Below are 27,863 nucleotides of genomic sequence, written 5' to 3'. Positions count from 1 at the left end.
ATCATGTGAAAAAAAAAAAATTTGTTCAGAGCGGATAGTCCGCTCTGAACAAAATTTTTTACAACCTATTATCTTTTCAAAGCCTTGATCTGCTCCGAAGATGGGACCTGATACTTGATCTGAGTTTAGATACATATTACGATATTCAAAGTTTTATTCAAGTACTTTTCTCTCAGCCAATTAAATCAGCTTAAAATTGACACATCAAAAATGTGACATAGCCTTTGATTAATGATAAAAAATGTGGTTCTAATCTAATTTTTAATGTTCTATCCCTCCAAACGGGCGATGTATTCGCGAACAATGCATGAATGAAGTGAGCGCCCCGCGTTAAACCTTTCTTAATTTAACCCCTACCTTTTGTAACCCTAAAAACTATGTCAACCACAAATTTATTACCACACCGTTTTGATTTATTTGACATTTGCTGTGATTTGTGACAAGGGTCAAACAACATTTGAATATTACTTTTTCGTTGATTTCCGATTGCTGTTTTAATTGGTGGTTATTAAAACAATAAAGGCCTTTAATTAGAAATTGTAATGAAGGCTTGAATTAATATTGGCTAAGAACAACAAAAAGGGTTAAGCACGCAATAATTGTAATACAGGTGTTTTTTTGAATATTCAGTGGGAGTTGTTACAACATTTAGTATTAAGGACCAACGAATCTTTATGAAACAAATACTCACACACACACCACCAACCTTCAAGAGGTGTAGAAGGAGGTGGGAGTGTTAGTCTAACTGTAAAGTTGTCATAAGCATTTGTAGAAGACCAGTTCGTCGTGGCCTTCCTGCGTTTATTAACAACAAAATCGTATAATGTTAAGAAAATATTATTTATTTAATTCCAAATTGCTCGAAATATGTTGTAGTGTTTATGTTGAAGTTTTTGTTTCTATTTATTGTAACTTCTCATTGGTTTTGTGTTCCAACAGTTGTACATAAATAACCCATGAATGATTGTGTTTTTTTTTTGTTTGTTTCATTTGCCATTGTGTGGTTACTTTTGTTACAACAAATTACAATAATTATAACAATAATAATGATAATTAGTATTAATTGCCGTTCTAATAAAGTTAATTACGACTCTGTGGCTTGGACTACGGGTGTGTGAGTACAATTATGTAGTATATGTGTGTAGTAGGCATTGTTATCCTTTCAACCAAACAAAAAAGGAAAAAAAAACTTATTTTTATTGTTGTGTTTATTTATGCTCGAAATGCCGTGATATGCAGACCTATTCCATTTTAATGACTCTTTTATGTTTTAGTTAGAAGTTAGTGCCTTAGTGTAACAGTGTAAATAAGCTTTAGATCATGAGTTATATTTTAAAGGATTTTCGGGGGAGCATATAGAGAAATTGTCCAATACAGATGTAGACAACTATTCTATCAGGAACCTTTATTTTAGCATGTATTTTCATCAGCAAATGTTCTTGAAATAACTGTGACCTTTTGAGCTACCAGAAAAATATGTAAAAATATGATATATGGTCCATTTGATCCCCTAAATATTAACCAATCACTAATAAAATCTGTGTTTTCAAATTACACCTAATGTGTTTAAAATCTCCTAAATAACGAACATGGGAGATACCATTATATGGGTATACTCCTAAATAGCCCATATTTGACATTGAACACGAAGAGACGGGCATGTCGATATAAACATTGCATTTTACGCTGATAAGGATGTGTGTATTTATAGGGTGGGACTTGATTTGTAGAAGTATTGTGGTGTGCAACGTTTAGACTACACAGTGTTCACTATTATTTATATGATTTTATCAATGAATTGACTATCAGTGGGGTGGTACCAGGAGAAGTTTTCACCAAGCTAACAATTTGTTTCAATTTTTTTCAGAATTCGGAACGAAATTCTGCTCAAATTTCCGATGACGAATTGTGTGAAGGAGGCACAAAATTGTCGGAAAATATTCGAAAGGAACATTCGTGGTTTTAAAGAACTCGTAAAAAAGGGATATGTTGTGGGAATTTTCAATTTTCTGCACAATCGAGCGTTTGATTCAAAATTCAGAATGTTGTCAAGAGTTTGTTCCGAAATTCGAAAAGAACTCTGAATACATTTGAACGTTTTATTCGAAAAATTTTAAACAATCTGACATTTATCGGATGTTTGAATCAAAATTCGAGGAAAAATCTAAATGTTTTCGAACATATATGTCTTTGTGCAAAAGACATATATGTTCGATGTTCGGAATCGAGATAGACCCTTGGTTCCTTTTGAGAATATGCATAGAATCACATTCTGAGTCGATTTATGCATGTCCGTTTGTCCGTCCATGTATTTTGCGAACAAAGTAAAGGTCGCATTTATGATATGCCACTTATTTGGCCCAAAGGCGAACCCTATTTAAATTGGAGAAAATCGGTTCAGATTTAGATATAGCTTTCATAAATAGTTTCGTCCGATTTTATCTAAATGCTACACCAAAATCCTAATATTGGTCCGATTGAGACAAAATTTTGCACGGAGTACTGAATTAGGTGTCGATCGATCTATGACAAGTTTTGTTGCAATCGGTTCAGATTTAGATATAGTTCCCATATATATTTTCGTTCGATTTTATGTAAATGGAGAACCATACTGCCAATATTGGTCCAATTGAGACAACATTTTGCACAGAACACTGAAATATGTCCAAATTTATGTATGCGAAGTTTTGTTGGAATCTGTTCAGATTTACATATAGCTCCCTTATATAGATTCCTCCGATTTCATGTAAATTGTGCACCATACTGTCATAGTTTGTCCGATTGCGACGAAATTTTGCATAGCGTATTGAAGTTACTACAGGTTGGCAATCATATTGAAATTGCTGCCGGTTGACGTCCGTGAAGTTTTGTGGAAATCGATTCATATTTAGATATGGCTCTCATATATATTTTCGTAATGCAAATGGAGCACCATACTGCCAATATTTGTCCGATTGAGCTACATTTTACACAGCGCACTGAATAAAGTCTGGATGCGAAGTTTTGTTGGAATCGGTTCAGATTTAGATATAGCTTCTATATATAGTTTTCTGCCATATATAATACGATTTTTTGTAAATCGGTTCGATTTAGACAAAATTTTACACAGCTTACTGAATTAGGTGCAGATTGATGTATGTTTATATGTGTGAATGTTTTGTTGGAATCGGTTCAAAATTAGATATGGCTCCATATAAAGTTTCGTTCGATTTTATGTAATTCGATTACGACAAAATTTTGCATATCGTATTGAAGTTACTGCAGGTTGACTTCCGTTTGTTGAAATATGTTCAGATTTAGATATAGCTCCACTTCAAAAGTTGCACATAACTATCGGAATCATAAACACCATTCTCAAGTTTAACTGCTTGGCTTGCATTTTCGCCTTTGTCAAAGAAAAACTGTAAAATGTACCGAATTTTCTCTTTGTTCATTTCCATTTTTAACACCCTGGAACTCACAACTGAATGCACCAAACAAAAAACAGGAAAATATTTTTTTTTTTTACTGATCGATACTTTACGAGCCATCGGCCGAAAAAATAATGGATTTCTTTTTCGCCAACCTAATATTTTCGTCTGATTTTATGTAAATGGCACAACGTACCAAATCGAACCCAAAATAATGTGTATTGGATTTTGTGTCGAGATTAATTTTGGATAGCGCACTGTGTTGCAGCATGCCAAATGGTGGATGCCACAGTTGGTCAAATACGTCCATTCATAAATTGATCTTATTCGATGATTGACATTCAATTTTTCACAAATTTCAGTATGGTATGTGTATAGTCTGTTTAAATTTAGTTCAAACATCTATTAACTTCACGCAGTTGATTTCGTCCGATTCCATTTCAATGGTCCTCCAGAGATGCTATGTCTATTCTATCTAAATGATATTGTACATATCTCTTGTACGTACCCAAAGTGGTGAAGGGCATCATATAGTCGGCTCCGTCCGACTTTTCAACTTTCCTTACTGTTTTTTTCTGGGCCTTTTCATAGGGATGGTTGGGTTTTGATTTCAATATCATTGCCATACACTAATGATTTTGAGCATGACCTTTTGAGGTAAAAACCACCACTACCATTTTGATTTTTTTAATCCTCAGGAGAAAAGTGTTGGACCGTTCTTACCTAACTTTGTATTATCGTGAATAACTTGTTTCAGGTATGCTTCAAATTCGATTTGTATGTAGCTTTTAAATTGTATTTACTATGTGGCCGTCCGACATTTGACATTTCCTTCCACATTTTGCATTTGTTTGAAAACTTGTGTGTTTTTATTTGATATTTGATTCCCAATTTAGTTTGAATATTTTTGCCCAAAATTAAATAATATTTTTTTATAAAGCTTCCAGTCTAATAATATACATATGTTTGTGTTGTTCTTTTTTTATTCCAGGTGGCATTATTTGGTTCGAAATTATTCAATTTCATCACAACCCTTGGCCATTCTGTTGATATTCATTGGTCTATGGATATTAGCTTACATCCAATTGCCAGAATATGCGATACCCAGCACAGTGATAATGCGTATCGTTCTGCTGTTTGTGGGAGCACAAACAGCCGGTATCCTGGTGACATTCATAAAATTACCTGACATGTTGGGCATGCTGTTCTTTGGTGTTCTATATGCGAATGTGGGTTTGGCAGATTTTACGGGCTATGCAAAATTCGAAGGATTTCTAAGGTAAGTGGGGGAGTGTGTCATGGCGATAGATTTATGTGACTGTGCCAGTTGGTGGTTTTACTAATATTGTGTGGGTGTCTGTGTGTGTTGTTGTTTCTTTACAGGGAGATGGCTTTAATAAATATTATGTTACTGGCTGGCTTGGGCCTAGACGCAAATGCCTTTAAGAAATTATGGTTTATGATAACACGTTTGACCCTGGTGCCGACCATTGCTGAAGTTAGCATCATTGCTGTATTGGCATATTTCTTATTGAATATGCCATGGCTGTGGGGTATTTTGTTGGGGTAAGTATGAGATTTTGGATTGGAAGAATTGCAGATTATTATGAACTATAGGAATTTTGGAAAACCGGATATTTGAGGGCTTGATATCGGGAGCTTGAGAAAAAGAACCAAACATATATTTATTTTTTTCTATTTTTTCAATGAAAAATGTTTGCGAAACCCTCCTGGAATCAGGTGCTCAAAACATGTTTGGCCAAATATGCGTTTCGAATATGCACAGTATACTTACACTTGAGTTAGAAATTTTCACAAGAACTTTTCCTCATCATTCACTTTCATAACACGACGGAAGTCGTGGCCACAACTACTTTTACCACAGGCACACTCAGTCACATACATAACTCACAGCGTCGTGTCTCAGGCATTTTTTTTTTTGGAAAACTTGCACCATTATTAAATATGTATGAGTTATTATGAGGTGATGTTGGCCTCATGAAGAGATCTCTTATTTTTGCGGTGGACTGCTAACTCCCGGAGTACGTCCGGTCGCACACACACAAAAACAAAAGCACGAATAAAAACGCCAGGTTGAATTTTCAATTCACAGCCCCACTTAATTTGACACTTGGCAAGTCTACAATTTCATTTTACTCGGGGAAAACGGAATTTTCTGTATATTGTTGTTATTCTTGTTGTTGTTATATAGTTATGGTTATTTTAATTTTAAAATTCACAGCATGTTATGTTCTGTTCTTTTCACAAAAATGAAGCCAACGACCAGCACATCATCATCACGCGGTTGGATGTTGGCGGAAATTTGAAAACACCAAAAATATAAACTTCTGTAACAAATACACACATGCATATACGAACAGTTGGAACTATGACAACAATAATGTTGCTGCTGAAATAATGAAAACGAAAAAGTTTCGGTTTTCACCTTCGTATATTTTTGCATCAAAAATAGAATTTGCATTAGTGCCCCGGAATGTTGTTATAAATAAATTAATATGTGAGGGTGGTAGCAGTAGTGTTGATTTTTTCCCCAAATAAATAAATCTAGTTGGAGGTAATATAATTAAAGAGTTAACAAATATGATTTGTTTTAAGTGGGTAATTTTTAATATAAAAAGGCATAACAAATGTTCTTATACCATTCACATTTAGAATTCATGGAGAAAAATGTTCTCTGCGTGTTGAGAGCCCAAATGTTTTCTTCATTTTAAGGTTTGCCGAGGTCCTACATGCAGTTCACAAGTGAAGAGGTGCAATTATCAGTTTGGACTCTAAACTGGTAACAGAATGTAAATAACTTTTATTTTGCAACCTCTAATCCAAGTATCGTATTTTTATGAGTTTTTACCTAAGAATTGGTAAAACCTTAATGTTTAAGTGACTCTATAAAAACCTACCTCATTTGATTTTTTTTATTTATGGGAGTTTAAAAGAAGCAAATATATAACAATTTGCAACAAATTTTAACTTTTTGATAATAATCGGGAAATTACTAAAAAATATCATAGAGGGGCTAAACTGGAAGACACGAGTATCGGCATTTTGAATGTTTACGTCGGAAAGTAAATTAAAAAAGGGGAGCAATCATACCGAGATATTTGAAAATTTTCGAATTAAGATTTTTCGAAATCATTGCATTTTAGGTATATGGTATGCTGGACAATATTGATGATATACATATGAGGAATATTTTTGTCGGAGGACTCTCTGAATGCGGTCTTTTCAGAATATTCCATAAAAATGTTCGCCATAAAGCCATAAATCTAAGAAGGAGTGGCTTAATGGGTCTCATCTTCGGACTTTATCTAGGCTTGGCAAAGATAATAGCTTGTACAAAGATTGGTTCAAATCGGTTTGTCCGCTCTCAAGATAATGTAAATTTAAAGCTTTTATACAATTTTGACCATTTTGTGGGGAAGGTACCAGAATGAGTGGAGCGAGATATCCCATCTTCGAACTTCAACTAAGTCTGTGTCAAAATGACAATACTGAATATTGTCAGTTTGAGACTCAATGACAATCTACAACACAAAATTGTAGATTTTATGGTCGAAAAACGCGTCCCAACTCCCCAAAATATTGAAATATGGGAGGTAACGTTATATGGGACCTATATAGCAGCCCTATTGCTTCTAGGCAATGGGCTGATGTGAAAGACGTTTGCCGTGTAAGATTTGGGTCGCTTCATATAGTTGACGCCTCTGTCGAGGAAACGAAAAAAAGTATAGTATCGGTGCCTACCGAAAATGATATTAAGTGCAATTATATTGCTAATTTCATGAAGGAACAAACTGGGATCCAGCCTGACTTTTTTTTGCAAAAACCAAACACAAAGGGTATTCCAAATAACTCGCCAATACTACTCAAATTGGACATATTTTGCAAATGAGTAGTCTCTCGAGTGAACATTGCACTGAAAAGGCTTTACTATTGATAACTTTCTCTACCTCACCATTTTAAGGTATTGTAATTCCGAACATCCTCTACTGTCTTGAGATATAATATTTTCAACTGAAATGGAGTTAAGGGGACCCCCCATTCTCGGGGTCAAAAAAATTGTTGATATAATTCGAATCTACACTACTTAATGAATGTTCCTACAAAATTGCAAGTGAAAATCTCAAGAACTCTTGAAGATATAGCCGATTTATTGTGTCAGCATCAAGTGGCTGAAGGGCTTCTCAAACTTTAAACGCGTTTTTCTCTAAACATTTTTTTGCGAATGACGGGCACGATAACTCAAAAACGAATAACCCAATCCTTTTTCCTTTGGAAAAAATTCGTAGAATCACTTTCTGAGTCGATTTATGCACATCCGTCCGTCCGTGCGTCTGTCTGTCTGTCCACGTTAAATTGTAAACAAAGTACAGGCCGCATTTATGATCCGATTTGGTTGAAATTTGGCACAGCTCATCTATTTGGTTTAAGGACGACCCCTATTGAAATCGGTTCAGATTTTGATATAGCCATATATATTTTCGTCCGATTTAATGTAAATGGTTCACTAACGTCCCTATATATATTTCGAAATGGTGAAAATCGGTTCAGATTTAAATATAGTTTCTATATATGTCTTCGTCCGATTTTATGTAAATGGGGCACCAAAGTCCCTGTATATCCCTCGACCTGCACCAAATTTGGCATAATTACTGAAATTGGTCTACAATGATATGTGCTAAGTTTCGGTTCAGATTTTGATATAGCTCCCATATATATTTTCGTCTGATTTAATGTAAATGGTGCACCGAAGTCCCTATATATCTTTCGATGTGCACGAATTTTGGCATAGCGTAGTGAAATGAGTATAAAATGATTGATTTTATAAATATTGAAAATTTTGACCTTTTGCGGGGGAGGGGTACCATAATGGGTAACATCTTCGGACTTGATCTGGGCTTGGTAAAGATAATATGTTGTGGAAAGTTTGGTTCAATTCAGACATACCATTCGCCTAATATTGGCTTTCTAAATATTGAAAAATGTTAACCATTTTTGAGGAAGGTACCAGAAGGAGTGAACCAATGGGTCCCATCTTCAGAAGATCTAATCAGAACACACACCAATATCGACCATAGTTACAATCTTAATTCCTTTGTTCTCCTTTAGCCCGTACTTCCAAATCTACCTCCATATTTCAACCCTACATACGCAGCAGTAATATTGCTCTACACTAAAGTTTGTACCATTTATTACCTTTTGTGATCCTGATTCGAGTTCTATATGTACACCAAAACTTAAATTTTACCAAATTTAATACGGTTTAGTTAGTACACATTAATATAAATTTCCATATCTACATACCTCAACAAACCAACATAAATCATATTTCACAATCCCTATTGAGCCAAATTAAGTACCATTAAGTACACATAAGTACGAATTTCCGAAACTTCCTACATAATTGAATTCTACACTCCAACAGTAATTTTAGTTCAAAATTGAAATCTTCCTGCTCAATCGGTTCACCCAATTGTATCAAATGTTGTATCATTTAGTGCACACTAATATAAATTTGCACAAATTCCTCCATAATCTAACTGAAATCATACTTCCAAATTTCAGGGTACCATCCCGATCTATTGACCATTTAGTACACATAAGTACAGATTTTCTAAACTCCCTGCGTACCCAATCCCAATTTCAAGATTCCAGCACTAGATTTCCAAAACTAGATCCATACCCCCAATTGACACTCCAACAGTAATCTTATTTCCAAATTGGTGTGTTGTAGATCTATCGGATTCTTTATTTCAAGTTCATATACTACGAAATTGTACCAAATTTAGTACATGTTAGTACTTTTCGGATATTTATAATTGGAATTCCCAAAAAAAAAAAAACTTTGGTAAATCTGTTCTACATTCCATCAGTTACCTGTGCGCCAAATACAAATTATGCCACATTTAGCTATATCTTGTACTTGTACGAATTTCTAAAAACCCCGCCTAATCTGACACCTTTGGACTAAGAGTGACCCTCACCATTCTAATATACCGAAATTTTCCAAATTCCAAATTCTTGGGTGTTAATATCGTTTTTAGATATGTTGGACATCTTTTCCGATTTTTCCAACCAAATATGCCATTTTTTAGTATTTCAAATTCAATCTCAATATGTATGCCGATATTATGAGCAAAATTTCAAATCTTGATTTTGCCTCCCTCTGGACGCATTATATTCTCGTCATTGTTAATATAACATATTACTAAAAAATATTCTTTTATTTTTATTGAGGAAATTTTTAAATATATACCAAACATTTTTCCATATCTTCTGAAGTTAGAAGTCTTTATGTTTAGAAGCACTATTTATTATCGAAGCGTGTAAAGGCGGTCATATTTCACCTGTGTGTGATTTCACACATTCTTAAATATTACATTAACGATTTCAACAATGTGATTACGCTTATCGATTTATTGCTTTCAGTTTGGTGGTAACGGCTGTGTCTCCCAATGTCGTTGTTACGGTGATGCTAAAACTGAGAGAGGACCGACTAGGCCTTAATAACGGCATCCATACACTGATCTATGCCATGACGACGTGTAATGATGTGGTGGCCATTTTCGTGTTTGGTGTTATTAATGGTGTAATCTTCTCAACAGGTGAGCGAGGCGAACAGCCAATCTCCTCATAGATATATAAATAAATATTGATGATGTGGTATAATACATTTTACTACTAACTACCACATGCTCACATATAAAATAACCCATCATCAACATATAATCAAAATCGATGTTTTTCTTCACATTTTAAATACACACACACACTTACGAAGAGGTTGACATAAAAATGATTCTTATTTTGTTTGTGTTTTTTCTTTTCCTATTTTGTATTCTATTGCTGCAGGAGGATCATTAACTGAACAAATTTTACAAGGACCCGTTGGTATTGGAATTGGCCTAGTTTATGGCTATTTATATGGTATAATGTTACAATTTGTACCGTCGCGTAATTCGGTAAGTACCATACAACATTTCGTTTTTCTTTTTGTGTTTCTTAATGGAAGAGAATTTTGTTGGGTTAGAGGGATGAGATATGATGCCATGGATTGTAAGTATGCGGGAAGAGTACTTAAGAATACTCCTATGAATTGTTACTGGTGTGACCCAAGGAATATAAAACTACTAGCAGGAAGTGTATACATGTGTTTTGGCGTGTGTGTGTTTTAAGAGTGTATAAATGGGGGGTTATGGATGGATGTATGTGTGTGTGTGCATGGCAAAATAGAGTTATAAACAGACTTTAATGGCTTCAGTTGGTCATAAATGTTTACCATATAAATTGCGCGTAAGTAGTTCCCTACTGTTGCGGGATGGGATGATATGTTTGGTAAAGTTGAAATTGAGATAAGGCTTTTCATATCAGGGCATAATTTTAGAGTATGTAGACGTATAGCGGTTAGAAGGCGGGCGCTTGGTTTGAAAATATGAAGCAAAGCTAATTTCAAAAATCTGAATTAATTTTTCATCCCAGTTTCTCGCTCGATTTTATGTGCAATGTGTCATTTGGAAATCACAAATGCAAGGAAATCACGTCGATTTTTTGTCTTTCAACCACTTGGCGACATTATTTTCGTGACTCAGCTTCTCCACCTTCGTTCAAATAATGCTTTTCAAAAAATATTGAGTACGGGAAATGGAGGTTTCTTTGCATATGTTCCAGTCGCGCAATGTTAGGTTTCTTTATTTTACAGCTTACAAGAATCTTTAATGATTTCAGTCGCCTTTCACCAACCGACCAACCAACAAAACAAATTTTATATTTACGAATGAAATTTTATGTTTCGTTTTTGTTGCTATTGTAGTTGGCGGGTAATAACATGAGACTGCTGGTTTGCATGCAATTTGTTGATATTTTCCTTAATGGCACACATGCTGAAATGGAATGAAACACAATATGCTAAAATAAGAAGGGAATGTGGTGCTCCTGTAAAGGAGTTAAGAAACATATTTGGGAAAACTATCCCAATACTGGCTCTTGTTTTGACATATAAACAAATGTCGTCACCTTGTTTTCGTTCCGGCTTCTAATAGTGTGAAAAACATCCATGCAGAAAATGTTCGATATATGTCTAAATTTTGACATAGCCTCTATTAAAAGAAGTCTTATTTTCGGTATTTTAAGGTTTTATTCACATTTCTTTCCGAAGTGGCTGTACAATGGAATTCAAAAATCCTGGTGAATATAAACTTCTTCCGAGAAAAAATTTAATACAGTTTGTTATTTTTAAATAGCCTCCATAAATGGCCCACATAATTCAGAGTTAGTGTTGGCAATTAACACTTTTACTGCTAGATTTAGACATTTCAAACTCGTTTAGCACAAAAAAAGAAAACAAGTTTAAATAGCTTATGTTTACTTTTTTCCTATCAATGTTTCGTCTTCTTCATTGCCATCTTCGTTTCGATGCGTGCATGTAGTGTGTATATAGGTAGGTAGGTATGGATTTATTGAAGGACTCACGATGAACAAATAACATGGTTATGAACATAAGGACGGCTTTGGAATAGAGGTATGTGGAAAGTGTGTACATTTCATATATATTAGGACCACGTTATGGAAATGTTTCACGGAAATGTTTCAACTAACTAATAAACTATATCAGTAATGAAAGTAGTAAAGCCAAATTTCGTGCAAATCAAAACGTATACTTTGGTACACCATTTACATAAAATCGGACGAAAATATATATGGGAGCTATATCTAAATCTGGACCGATTTTCAGGAAACTTAACACACATCATTCTAGAACTAATTCATTACGCCATGCCATATTTCGTGCAAATCGAAAGATATCTAAGGACTTTGGTACACAATTTACATAAAATCGGACAAAGATATATTAGGGGGCTATACCTACATCTGGACAGATTTTCAGGAAACTTAACACCCATCATTCTAAACCTAATTCATTACCAAATTTGGTGCAAATCGAAAGATATATAGGGACTTTGGTACACCATATACATTATATTGGACGAAAATATATATGGGAAAGTATATATCTAAATCTGGACCGATTTTCAGGAAACTTAACACACATCATTCTAGAGCTAGTTCATTACGCTATGCCAAATTACGTGCAAATCGAGAGGTATATAGGGACTTTGGTACACAATTTACATAAAATCGGACGAAAATATATATGGGAGCTATATCTAAATCTGGACCAATTTTCAGGAAACTTAACCAAATTTCGTGCAAATCGAAAGGTATACAATTTACATAAAATCGGACGAAAATATATATGGGAGCTATATGTAAATCTGAACCGATTTTTCCCAATTTCAATAGGGTTCGTCCTTGGGCCAAACAAATGAGCTGTGCCAAATTTCATCCAATTTCATCCTGTACCACAGAGTGGTGAAGGGTATATTCTCAAAGGAAGGATGTGTCTATCTCGTTTCCTTTTGCCTGTTACAAACATATACACAAAGACATAATACCCTGTACCACAGGAATTTTTTGCAATATTTAATACTTTTGGTTTAATTTTTTCCTTTCATCTTGTAATTTCAATATATTTCATAAGATGAATTTGAGTTTCCTATGTTAAACCAGTGAGCGAAGAAAGGTCGAAACCGCTATTTATTGCGAATTCTACTAAAAAGGACATTTGTGGACTTTAACCACAATTTACCGTTAGTTAAAGCTGATTTTTTGCAAATATGAGTTTTTTTATAGAAGGTACATAACATCATTGAGCGGACACCTATCACCTATCACCGAACTCTAACTTTACCCGAGCCTGGGTAATATTTCACTATACACCTAAGTCTGTTTTTACACGGTAGATTGGTTCCAGAAGAAGCCGTGTAAAAAAAACCGTGTAAAAAAGACATTGATCTTATACATAAAGGGAATTCCCTTAAATTAGTGCTATTCACATTTGCTTAGACCAGTAAAAATTGTTTGTATGCGCTAAAGGGGAATTCACTTAAATCTTTAAGCTAGTGTTCGCAAACTATCGATACTACCGATGGTTTTAGATTTTTTCTTTCATAAATACTTTTTTGTGATATGAACATACTTCGCAAAAATTAAATTTGACAAAAAATTTAAGTACACAACATTTCAAATCGTGCTAAATGGAATAAAATCGTCTAAAAAAATTAAAAAATATTCAATTTTCAAACCGTGTTATTTCAAAACCGTGTACAAAAAGACCGTGTAAAAACAGACTTAGGTGTATATGCATCCTCTTGGTCGATAAGAGGTAAACTAGTCCTCCTTCCTACCATGGCATATTTTCCGAATCATATTTTATGCTAAATTTATTTATTTCCGATTTTTTATTTTTGAATGAAATATTGAATATTTTAAGGGAAAATTTAAGTAGTGTGGTAGGTTATTTGGTATGCCATTTGTATTATTTCAAAATAGTCGAGTTATTTTGAAAAAAAAAACTACGACATTTTCCACCAAGGTGTAACGCAGAGAAAACTATAGTTTCGGATCTCGCCACAGATCGTTGACGACAATCCCAATAATAAACTAAGAGAAACAATGGCATTTTTTCTAAATATTTTATTGGCAACACTGTTCAGAGCATATCGAATTTACAATGACAACGTCTCCATATAATGGTACCGAACTTTTTAAATGCATCTCTTCGAAATGTTAGTAGTTTTTCTCATGGCATCGAGAATATAGAAAATTAACAGATACATTACAATGACATCGTCTCCATATAAAGATCCAGACTTTTTAAGAAATTGCACACTATGTGCAACCCTCCACGCTTAAAAGGGCGTAGGATATGAAAGTGCGACCCGACAGAGCCTTAAGACGTTACTAATTTTTTAATTTTTTTTAATTAGGGCAGTAGAGCCGGCGGGGCCGACCATATGATTCCATATACAACGTCCACTGAACACTAACATTTTCGGATCCATATTCTGAGCATGGGCAATGTTTCACGATATTGACTCTATTAAATACATTTATGGGCGATTGGCCCATACATGTGTTTACAAATTATAATGGACAGACAGATCGAGATACTAAAGGTCGATATACTAAAAGGTAGGTCTAGGACCAATGTTTCGCGGCGTTACAAACTCATGATGCAACACAAAGCTATAGTATCTGTCAACGAAAAATCGGTTTTATAATCCAAAGTAATTTGGTGTCCATATTATCCCAAATTTTAATTTTTTATACAGACGAGCAGGGCTAAGCAAGTATGGTACTTTATTTTCAGTTACCACAGTCTTTATATAGTAGTTTTTGGGATTTCCCATGCAAGAATGACTCGAGATATTATCCCAAATCAAATATCTAGTTTCTGATTAGAGGTCCGTAATCAGAATAAAATTCTATGTCCATTAAGGCATGCCCATCTGCCTATTTTAATAGATAGATCTCGCAATATAACAATGTACACGGATGTTTGTAGGCTAGCCCAATATAACGGTACCCCCAATATTAGATATTTTCTGGCTTTTGGGTGAGTTTTTCAACCTAACTTGCTATAATTTTATATTTTTGGTTTTCCCTGAGTAGAAAATTTTCCCATCTATCTACCAAAAATTGTCAATATTGGTCCATATTTCGGGGTAGCCCCCAAAGAGCAATATCTTAGTTATTCGGTATTTTGGTGACTTTGGTACCTAATTGACTGTAATTTGGAAATGTTCAGTATCCTGAAGGTTTTAGCCGCATTCTATGGTTTCTTGTCTATGTTTGGGCAAGTTATTTATATTGAGGTTCCCTTCTATGTGCGTACTTTGAAGTTTTAGTACTTTTTCACCTCAAAGTGGCTGTAATTAAAAAAAGTAAGTTTTCCGCAAATGTTCGATGTAGGTCCGTATTTTACGTATAAAGTGGGACCCGAACCAATTACCGTATTGTTAAGTGGCTTTAATTTAAAATATATGTCCATGGTTTTTAGGTCACTTTCATACAAAGACCCCGCTTTATTTTCTAACTCAGGTTTCCAACTGAGTGTAATTTTCCCAAAAAAAACCCCCTACTTGCTAGCAGACAATGGCATACACAAGACGGCATATGAAGTGTTCGACCATTTTTTAAGAAATGTTGACCTTTTTATAGCCTTCACCACACTGTGGTACAAGGTATTATGTCCTTGTGCATATGTTTGTAATACGCAAAAGGAAACGAGATAGACACAAGGTTCCTTTTGAGAATATGCATAGAATCACTTTTATGCCTTACACAACTATGTTGTCAGGGTATTATAGCTTTGTGCAGCCCCAAGAGTTTGTAACGCCGCTAAACATTGGTCATAGACCCACATTTAAGTATACCGATCGTCATATCTCGACTAGCTGAGTCGATCTAGACATGTGTGTCCGTCCGTCTGTCCATTATAATTTGTAAACACGGTACAGGCCACAGTTATGCACCAATCTTCACAAAATTTTGCATATAGGATGGGTTCTGGCCAATAAAGACCCCTATTGTTTTGGGGAAAGATCGGTTAATATTTAGGGGATGAAATGTCGGTTTTTCTGGTCGCTCCAGAGGCCACAATAATGGCCCGAACATGGCGAGTTTTTACATGGAGAAGGGGATCGGGCCAAAGAATAAGCATGCCTGTTTTGAGAAAGATTAGTCAATATTTGGCGGGTCAAATGGACCCTGACTTTTTTGTAAAAAATTACAAAATTGGTATTCTATGGCGTATATATTTACCCCTGAAGGACATAGGCGCGAGAAGTTGATAGTATATCCAAGAAGAGTGGTTGACCTTTAAATTGATACCAATTATATTCTCATATGTACTCGGATGTGGCAATATTTACAGGTGCTTACGCATTCATACATTATTTAGTAACCCATTACCACACTAGAGGGCGGAAATTGCTTTGAAATTTTCCATGAGGTTCCAGTTATGGCCAAGAACAACGCCTATAACTTTTGGTGATAGTCCGATAAAAAAATTGGGATGCAGTAGTCTGAAAACTTAATGTTTTTATGTTTTTTTCGAGTCAGTCTGTAGGGCAATTATAAGCCGAACATCACAACAAAACCCACTGAGAAGGGAATCTGGACAAGTAATTAGAAGGACTGTACTAAATATTTGTGATATTCGGAAAATATATCAGTGTAAGGAAGAGGTCCTGTTGAACTGTATTCGGGAAAGAGAATGCAACTATCACGAAATATTGTCCAGGCTCGGAATAAATATCAGCAGAAAGTTCCGTGATAGTTATGTAGGGTATACAACTCCGCTCACTGGTTTTAAGTCGATTTATGCATGTCCGTCCGTCTGTCTGTCCATGTTAAATTGTAAACAAAGTACAGGTCGCATTTATTATCCGAATTGGATGAAATTTGGCGCAGCTCACTTATTTGGCACAAGGATGAACCCTATTGAAATTGGGAAAAATCGGTTCAGATTTAGATATAGCTCCCATATATAGTTTCGTCCGATGGTGCACCAAAGTCCCTATATATCTTTAGATTTGCACGAATTTTGGCATAGAGTACTGCATTAGGTCCAGAATTATGTGTGCTAAGTTTCGTGAAAATCGGATCAGATTTAGATATAGCTCCCATATATATTTTCGTCCGATTTAATGTAAATGGTGTACTTAAGTTCCTATTTATTTTTCTATTTTCACGAAATTTGGCACATCGCACTGAATTAGGTCTAGAATGATGTGTGTTAAGTTTCCTGAAAATCGGTCCAGATTTAGATATAGCCCCCAATATATATGTTCGTCCGATTTTATGTAAATGGTGCACCAAAGTCTCTATATATCTTCCGATTTGCACGAAATTTGATATAATGTAATGAATTAGGTCTAGAATTATGTGTGTTAAGTTTCCTGAAAATCAGTCCAGATTTAGATATAGCTCCCATATATTTTCGTCTGATTTAATGTAAATGGTCCACCAAATACCTTATATATTTTTTGATTTGTACGAAATTTGGCATAGCGTAGTGAATTACGTCTAGAATGGTGTGTGCTAAGTTTCGTGAGAATCGGTTCAGATTTGGATATATCTCCCATATATATTTTTGTCCGAATTAATGTAAATGGGCCACCAAATACCTATATATCTTTCGATTTGTACGAAATTGGGCATAGCGCACTGAATTAGGTCTAGAATGATGTGTGTTAAGTTTCCTGAAAATTGGTCCAGATTTAGATATAGCTCTCATATATATTTTCGTCCGATTTAATGTAAATGGTCCACCAAATTTTGGCATGTTCCTTATTATTTTATTTTCTATCCAATTATTTTTTGACTTTCCATTAAAATGTAGTGCTACTACTACTCTAACTCGACTTTTCCATTAACTAAATTCCCTACCAAAAAATTGTTTAATTTACTTTAGCACTTTTTATTCCCTTTCCCCCATCCCCCTTACAATTTAACACATTGCCTAAAGTGTCGCAAACGATTTTCCAAATTAAATCAAATATTTTATTTCATTGGTTTGTTTTCAATTAAATCGAGGCAACAGTTACACCGAACATTTAACAACTAAAATGCAATTGCTTTGCGCACTATGGCTGTTCAACGAAATTGGACAACAAATCCTTTATTTTCGTTACTCTCTCACTCTCTGCTAATGCATTTAAGTAAAGCAGCAACAATTTTGGAACTTTTAACTTTTCACTGATTGAATTGCATAAATATTTGAAAATGTCTAACTCGGTATAATGAACTCAATTTCGGGCATTTGCTGCTGTATGTACGAGTATTTGTATATTGACTCGAATTCAAGCGGCAGGATAAACATCAACAATACTAGCGGCAATGCGCGTGGCAACAACAACGACAGCAACATAAACATCATATACATTATGTAGACTGCCATAAAATGCAACAGTCTTTAGAACTGCAGTAGCAACAACAACAACAACAACGTCACATGCAACAGCAGCAGCATCTGTTGCCGAAGCATTTACATACATAAGTTCACCAAGATTCGTACAAGAGTGTAACCGGCAAGCTACCAACCAACCAAGCAACTGAATTGAATATGTCTGTCTGTCCCGATTCTGTTGAACTGCTTTTATGTAAATTTTTGTTTCATTCACTTCCGACAAAACAAAAACTTTTTGCCATGCGAGGAAATTCTAAAAGTTTTGCTCGTTTTAAATTAAGTCATAGGTTTTGTTGTTGTTGCTGTTGCCAAAAAGTTTCAACTTCCTTAAAGAGGTTGTTCTGTTCTTTGCACAACATAAATAATTTATTTTAATACGGATGTTTGGCAAAATTTAGTGGAACATATTATAATATTTTGAGAGAATTTAAAAATTGTAAGATTTTTGTGAATTTTATACAAAAATTGGGTCAAATGTTTAGTTTATTATACCCTACACAACTATGTTGTCAGGGTATTATAGCTTTGTGCAGCCCCAAATGTTTGTAACGCCGCGAAATATTGGTCCTAGACCCACCTTTAATTATACCGATCGTCATATCTCGACTAGCTGAGTCGATCTAGACATGTGTGTCCGTCCGTCCGTCTGTCCATTAAAATTTGTAAACACGTTACTGGCTACAGTTATGGACCAACATCACGAAATTTTGCATGTAGGATGGGTTGTGGCGAATGAAGGCCTTAATTGTTTTTAAAAGAGATCGGTTAATACTTAGGGGATGAAATGGACCAAAAACTTTAGTTTCGTCGGTTTTTCGCAATTATGGCCCAAACACTGGACATTTTTGCATGGAGAAGGGGATCGGGCCAAACAATAACCATGCCTGTTTTGATAAGGATCGGTCAATATTTAGCGGGTCAAATGGACACTGGACTGCAAGAGGAGTGGTCGACCTTTAAACTGGTACTGATTATTGTCGTATGTACTCAGATGTGGGAGTTACACATAAATGTTTACAGGTGCTTACGTACTCATATATTATTTAGTAACCCATTACCACACTAGAGGGCGGAAATATGGAAATATAGCGCTCATCGCTTTCACTAATATCCAGGTATGGTCAAGGACAACGCCTATAATTTTCGGTGATGATCAGATAATAATGTTGGGATTAAGTGGACCGAAAACGGATTTTTTTTGAGTCGATCTACAGGCCACAATTGAAAGCCGAACATCACAAAACGACCCACGTTGAAGGCAATCTGGACAAGTAATTAGAAGGACTGTACGGAATATTAGTAATATTTGTGGTGGGTCATGAGGGTGCAAACATCGCGATATATTGCCCAAGCTCAGAATGTGGTACCACAGAATGTTAGATGTTCATGGAAGTTGTGTAGGGTATCATATGGTCGGCCCTGCCCGACTATACTGCTCCGCTCACTTGTTTTTTTTTTTGTTATTTAATTTTTGTTTTCGTCATAGGAAATTAATTAGTAGTTCGTAAATAAGATTTTCTGAGAAATTAATTAAAGAAAATTTATCAGAGCTTGCTTTTTAAAGTTTTTCTTTTAATTCAAGATAAAAAGCCGTAGGAAAAGTAGTAAAGACGGACTGGATCACCACTATGGGTATATTGTACATATGTATCCTAATACATATGTAGTTTATGCCAATTTGCCCTCGAATTTCCTGCAAATCGGTATATATGGAATTTTGTGCACTATTTACATTAAATCAGACGAAAATATATATGGGAGCTATATCTAAATCTGAATCGATATTCTCGGGACTTAACACACATCATTCTACACTCAATTCAGTACACTATGCCGAATGTGGTGCAGATCGAAAAATATGTATGAACTTTGGAGCACCATTTACATTAAATCGGACGAAAATATATATGCCAGCTATATCCAAATCTGAACCGATTTTCTCGAAATCGAAAGATTTATAGGTACTTTGTGCACAATTTACATTAAATAGGACGAAAATATATATGAGAGCTATATGCAAATCTTAACCGATTTTTCCCAATTACAACAGGGCTCTTCCTTGGGCAAAATAAATGGGTTGAGCCAAATTTCATCCAAACCGGAATATAAATGCGACCTGTACTTTGGTGCACCATTTACATTAAATCGGACGAAAATATATATGGGAGCTATATCCAAATCTGAACCGATTTTTCCCAATTACAACAGGGCTTTTCCTTGGGCCAAATAAATGGGTTGAACCAAATTTCATTCAAATTGGATTATAAATGCGACCTGTACTTTGTTTACAATTTAACATCAACTGACGGACATGTATAAATCGACTCAGAAAATGATTCTATGCATACTCTCAAAAGGAACCATGTGTCTATCTCGTTTCCTTTTTCCTGTTACAAACATATGTACAAAGACATAATACCCTGTACCATAGTGTGGTGAAGGGTATAAAAAGCGTGGTATCGAAATGGGTGGAGAGTTACGCCAAACGTGTATCATTATTCATAGTTTGTAGTGGGAAGATTTGAAAAAAATACAGTCCCAAAATACTGAAAAATGGGAAGTACAGTTCTATGGAGGCTAACCCAAAAAAATGGACAGAACTTGATTTTCTACCCAATAAAAACCCAAAATATTAAATTATGGCCAATTCGGTTATACATGCCTAAAACCCATAAAATTCCGAAAAATGGGGGTAGGGAAAATTTATCTCCAATGAGATTCCAAAATATATAGTAGAAACCAATTCGGTTTGAAAATGTGCCTAAAGTCTCTAATATATCGAGTAATATGTTCGGTCCATTATTGATAATTTTTGGTAGGGTGTTTTTCTAAGGAGAATCAATAATATCAAGTCAAGCCACTACGGTTGTAAAACGTGATTAAACTCCTAAAAGTACTGACAGTTTGGACATACGGTTAAATAGGGACTATATTGTAAGGATATATGCACATTTTAGTATACCGATTTAGTATCTCGACTATCTGAGTCGATCCAGGCATATGTGTCCATCTGTCCATTGTAATTTGTAAATTCGATATGTGCCATAGTTATAAAACAATCATCAATGGCTAGGAAAATTTGTATAAGGTTTTGTTCAAGGATGACACATATAATTTTCGACAAATATTAATAACATTTCGAGGATCAAATGGATCGAAAACTTCATATTTGTCGCTCTAGATGCCGGGTCAAATGAACCAAAAGTTTTTTTGTGTACAATAACAAAATTGAAATATTACAGAGTTATTTTTTACTCCGAGAAAACATGATTCGGTAAGAATGCCACAGAGGAGCTATTTACCTCTAATCGGTCTACAGAGTACAAATATCGCGAAATATTACCGAGGCTCGGTAATTATAGATCCGCAGAAAATTAGAGCTCAATGGTCCGACTATACTGCTCAACTCATTGGTTTTCATTAGGAAGATTTTCTACCCCGACAGAACTCAAAATAAGAAATTACAGCAAATTCGTTTAAGAAACGTGCCAGAAATCCATGATGGCTATACCAACGCGTTGACTGATATATCCCATCTTCAGTAGCAAATATCCTACGAGTAAAAATAATGTATAAAATTTCAGAGCAATATTCTAATTGGACACGGAAAAATTGAAAAAAAAATCAAGTTTAAGGGAACCCTCCTCCCCTCTTTATCGATTTGAAATTTCGGAGATTTTCAAACGGCTGGTAAATGCATGTGCATTATATTGAAGACTTTTTTGCATATTTATATTTGAAAACTTAAACTTATATAATTGTTGGTTGGTTGTTGTTTTTCTGTAATTAAAGAAAAGTCCTTTTTTCCATGACGGGCATGATTTCCGACCACTGGAACGTCGGAATCCAAAAATACCAACGGCATTCGAAATAGCACATCTCTGGATTTGGTATGAAGAAGGATTATTAACATCGGACAAAAATTAATAAAATTTCGGACATATGAAATAAGATTTTTGAATAATTCCCTATTTTTGACCACAAACTAAGATAGATGATAAGGAATGTTTGAGAAGCACTTTCAACGACATTTGATGCTAACACAATAAATCGGCTATATATTCAAGAATTTTTGATACGATACATTCGATACCCTACACAACTACCACGGAACTCAAATTTTCTGGAGATGTTTAATTCGATCCTTGGCAATATTTCGTGATATTTGCACCCTCTTGCCCGATTAGAGGTAAACAGCACCTCTTCCTCACCCTGACATATTTTCCGAATATTACGAGTATTCAGTACAGCCATTGTCCAAATTCTCTTCACCGTGGGTAGTGTTGTGATGTTCGGCTTTCATTTGATTGACTCGAAAATAACACAAAAAATTAAGTTTTCGGTCCACTTCATTCCAAAATTATTATCGGATCATCACGGAAAATTATAGGCGTTATGCTTGACCATAACTGGAAACTCATGGAAAATTTCAAAGCGATCAGTGCTATAGTTCCGATCTCTAGAGTGATAATGGGTTACTAAATAATATAAGAATACGAATAATTAGGTGTAAATCCCACATCCGAGCACATACAACAATATAATTGGTATTCATTTAAAGGTCAAACACTCCTCTTGGATATAATATCAACTTCTTGGGTATATGTCCTTCAGGGGTAAATATATACGCTATAGAATACAAATTATGTAATTTTTCACACAAAAGACTGGGTCCATTTGACCCGCTAAATATTGACCGATGTTTATCAAAAAAGGCATGCTTATTCTTTGTCCTGATCCCCTTCTCCATACAAAATTTCACGATGTTCGTGCCATTATTGCGGCCTCGGGAGCCACCAAAAAAACCGACAAAAATTTAGTATTTGGTCCATTTCATCCCCTAAATCTTTCCCAAAAACAATAGGGGTCTCCATTGGCCAGAACCCATCCTACATGCAAAATTTCGTGAAGATTGGTTTATAACTTTGGTCTGTATCGTGTTTACAAATTATAATGGACAGACGGACGGACGAACACACAGTCGAGATATGATCATGGATACTTAAAGGTGGGTCTAGGACCAATATTTCGCGGCGCTACAAACTTTTGGGGCTGCACAAAGCTATAATACCCTGACAACATAGTTGTGTAGGGTATAAAAATAACAAAACAAAATTCAATTTGTTTAAACCCTGACGGCCTCCACCTTATGGCAGAAGCTATAAAAGCAAATTTATATGCAGAACATTGACCCTGACAATTTGTCCCTCTAGTGCGTATGATACATATATGTATACCCATTGAATAATATAAATTATACGTCATATAGGTTAACAAATATCAAAGGATTTTATTTGTTAATAGTGTAACTAGTTGTATGTGTATGTTATTTCTTAACTCTACTTCGATATTTCCATTTTTATTAGCTATTTACGAATGAGACATTCATCTAGTTTTTTCATGGCACATAACGGCAAACACATTACAAACACATAAATATGTGGAGACAAGCAAATAAAATTATATATTTTCCTATAAAACATAGCAATAAATATTACAAGGCCATATATTTACTTTAACAATATTTGAGAATTTAATATGTTTTTCTTCCATCTTTTTTCATAGTAAAAGACATTCCTTTTGCCAAAAAGCATTTGCCAAAGATTCGTTGGCTTTTCTTTCCTCTTCGTTTCTTTTTCGTATTAAAGTTGTGCGTAATATTTAACAATTCAATTTAATTTATATAAATGCAATTTCTAGCAATAAAAATCGTTATCTCTTTGAATGTTACAACGACGAATGGCATTCGAAGCATTCGAGTTTTTTTGTAATTTTATTTAGCAGCTCTCACTTCTTTCGTTCATTCCACCCACCCAGCGTCACAATCTGTTTTCAAGCGCACGTATATATCTAACAAATCAAATAGTAAATCTTAAGTGTGTGTATGTTTAGTTGTTGGGTATGGCTGGTATGGCGAATTCAAAAGGATTTTCGAAGAAAGCTGATTTCAAAAGAAAACCAGCTTAAAGTAGCATACTTTAACATCATTTCGATTCGGAATTTCCTTCAATTTTAAGTAATATACATATATATATATATTTATTCATACATACATTCTTGGGGTATCTGACTCTTGGATGCATTTGACAACAATTGGAGCTTTTGTTATATTTAATGATGTATGTATATATATGAAAAAACACCATGATACTTTAGGAATAATGGTGTGGAACGTTGAATATACGTATGCTACTGCATATTATATCTTTTATGCCTCGATGATGATTTTTTTTACTTTTCTTACTCCGATATTTTCAATCGATTCAGATATTTGTCTGACATACTTCATGCAAAATGTTTCTGATTGACACGGAACATGCTTCAGATTTATACATAGCTCCCATAAACAGGTAGTATTATATTTTAACATTTACAATCTTGCCACTCCTCCAACCTGTTAAACAGCATTGCATATCAACAATTGTTAAACTTGCACACACTATTATTCACACAATCAGACACCATACACATATACATACACGAAAAGCACTCAATGCATTGTAAGATATTTACATTATACTTTATTGCAGCAAATTGAATTCTTCATGTGGGGAAATTAAGGACTTTTTTTCGTTTGCTGCATTTCATCCTTTCAATTCCTATAAAAATACAAATACAATTTCCTAACCAAAATCAAGAAGACGAAGAAATCGACGTCGGCGATGGGTAAAGGAAATATCGACAATCTTTAACTACTAAGTTTGTTGATTACTGAACTAAAGCGCTTGATTCAATAGCAACAGACGCTGATACAACTTTCAGTTCAATACAATTTAATGGATTCCAAATAATTACATTGTAAATGAAGTGTGTGAAATCAAAAAAAAAAAAAAGATGTAAATAATTTAATTTTAATTATCACTCAATTAGTTGCGAAAAAAGTGAGTGGAAATAAGAAATGAGCAGAGATTATTTTTGTCTATACTAAACAACATGCGTAGTGTTAGAAGTAATACACCTCAGTCTATATTATTCAATAATGAAACGGATTATTCATTTGCTATAAATCAATTGGAATTTAAGTTTCTCAGGGCAATAAATTGTCGTTTATACGGATAGATTAGGGTTCTTTAAGTTACAATTTGTAGGAATTCGGGCAAAATTATGTATGGAAGCTTTATGTAAATTTTGACGCATTTGAGCAACCGTAGCATACTCCAATTGGTACGCTGTCCAAAATTTATCTCGCCCAGAGAAAAGCTTTTTATTTGAACCGAGACAAAAATGTAAAACGGTTATACTTGCTAACAAACCTTAATACACATCCCTCTAAACACAATTCAATTCCGTGTCAATCGAAAAAACGGTGTGAGTTTGGTGCACCATTTATATAAAATCGGACAAAAATATTAGGTTAGGAAAAAGAAATCCATTATTTGTATATGAAATACAAGTTTTCAACATACATAGTCACATAGCCCAATATGCCTGATGAGCCGCTTAAGGGGGCCCTCCCCATTCTCGGGGTCAATTTTTTTTTTTTGATTTAATTCGAATCTAATTCAAGAATACACCTACAAAATTTCAAGTGAAAATCTCAAGAACTCTTGAAGATACAGCCGATTTATCGTGTCAGCATCAAGTGACGGCTAAAGGGCTTCTCAAACTTTAAATTTTTAATTTTTTTTTAAACGTCCACCATTTTGTTAATTTTAGAGCGAAGTCAAGACAGGTACTCTTTCTACCACCGTTGAAATTTTCGGATTCCGATGTTCCAGTGAGGAGTTACCACGCCCGCCATCAAAAATAAGGACTTTTCTTTAATTACAAAAAACAACAACAAAACAACAAACATTTTTTGTAAATTATTTTTCTTCTATTTTAAATCTTCAATTATATATGTGTAAAGTTACAAACCTTAACAAGCTTTGGTATTGATTTACCAGCCCATTGAAAATCTTGAAAAATTAAAATCATGAAGGGGGGGGGAGGTTCCCTTAAGTTACTCTTAAATTCTCTTTCTAGGACATTTTACACGAATTGTTAAAAATCAAGCACTTTAATCGCCATTACAATAATACTAACATTCCCTATTTTAAATTTCAACAACTTTTTAATGGGATGCAAATTTTCCATTACTTTAAAGATTTGCAACTTTGTATACATGTATTTAATGGCTTAAAGAAGAAGAAAAAAAATGACACACTGTTGATGTTTTTTGTAATTAAAGAGAAGTCCTTCTTTTCGGCGGCGGACATGATTGGCAATCACTGAAACATCAAAATCAACAAATTCTGACGCAATTGGAAAGGGTACATATCTGGCTCTGGTATGAGCCAGGAGTTTTGACTTCGGTCCGAAATTAGGAAAATCGCGGACCTAGGAAAATTATTTTTATACCTTTCACCACACTGTGGTACAGGGTATTATGTATTTGTGCATATGTTTGTAATGGGCAAAAGGAAACGAGATAGACATATGGTTCCTTTTGAGAATATTCATAGAATCACTTTCTTAGTCGCTTTCCATGTTAAATTGTAAACAAAGTACAGGTCGCATTTATGACCCGAATTGGATGAAATTTGGCATAGGTCACTAATTTGGCACAAGGACGAACCCTATTGAAATTGAGAAAAATCGATTCAGATTTAGATATAGCACCCATATATTTTTGTCCGATTTAATGTAAATGGTGTACCAAAGTCCATATATATCTTCCGATTTGCACGAAATTTGGCACAGCGTACTGAATTAGGTCTAGAATGATGTGTGTTAAGTTTCCTGAAAATCGGTCCAGATTTAGATATAGCTTCCATATATATTTTCGTCCGATTTAATGTAAATGGTGCACCAAAGTTCCTATATATCCTGCGATCTGCGATTTGCACGAAATTTGGCAAAGCTCACTTGAGTCTAGAACGATGTATGCCAAATTTCGTGGAAATCGGTCTAGATTAAGATATAGCTCCCATGTATAGTTTCGTCTGATTTTATGTAAATGGTACATCAAAGTCCCTATATATCTTTCTATTTGCACGAAATTTGGCACAGCGTAATGAATTAGGTATAGAATGATTTGTGCTAAGTTTACTGAAAATCTGTTCAATATAGATATAGCTCCCATATATTTTCGTCCCATTTAATGTAAATGGTGCACCAAAGTCCCTATATATCTTTCGATTTGCACGAAATTTGGCACAGCGTAATGAATTAGGTCTAGAATGATGTGTGTTAAGTGTCGTAGAAATCGGTTCAGATTTAGGTTTTACACGAAGAAGGGAATTTGATGGAGCTTTTAATGACACACGAACATTTGACCTTCAAATTGGTATCATTTCATAGTTTGGGGGGAAAAGAAATCCATTATTTATTTTCATTTTTTTTTTTTGTAAATGGTTTAAAACAGATTTTAGGTCGATTTTTAGTTCCTGGGGGATGTTACGACTGCTATCATTCCGGTCAACTTCGATTATTTCTCCGATTTTATCGACTTTTTCGACAACCACAGGTAGGTCGTGCGTGGTGCATCTTTAATATAAAAAATTCCTGAACGAAATCTACGAAACCAAATTTGCACATAATTGGCCATTACAGTATCGGAACAATAAACACCATTCACAGTTTTACCGGCTTGGCTTGCATTTTCGCCTTTGTCAAGGAAAAACTGTAAAATGTACCGAATT

General features: G+C 34.6%; 1 protein-coding gene across 1 annotated transcript in view; it reads left to right on the top strand.

The window, feature by feature from the left end:
• The window catches only part of LOC133326060 (sodium/hydrogen exchanger 9B2-like), a 130,414-nt gene that overhangs the window by 93,413 nt on the left and 9,138 nt on the right, over nt 1-27,863 (top strand). The window contains exons 3-6 of the mRNA XM_061534736.1: nt 4,402-4,689; nt 4,794-4,976; nt 9,858-10,033; nt 10,281-10,390. Coding sequence (XP_061390720.1) covers nt 4,402-4,689; nt 4,794-4,976; nt 9,858-10,033; nt 10,281-10,390 — 757 coding nt within the window. The remainder of the gene's footprint in view (nt 1-4,401; nt 4,690-4,793; nt 4,977-9,857; nt 10,034-10,280; nt 10,391-27,863) is intronic.

This window comes from Musca vetustissima, unplaced genomic scaffold (assembly GCF_032173495.1).
Source record: "Musca vetustissima isolate MV318-11 ecotype Yass unplaced genomic scaffold, APGP_CSIRO_Mvet_v1 utg10524, whole genome shotgun sequence".
Classification (NCBI taxonomy): Eukaryota; Metazoa; Arthropoda; class Insecta; order Diptera; family Muscidae; genus Musca; species Musca vetustissima.
Note: the sequence above shows the minus strand (reverse complement) of the source record. Positions and strands in the feature narration are given on the sequence as shown.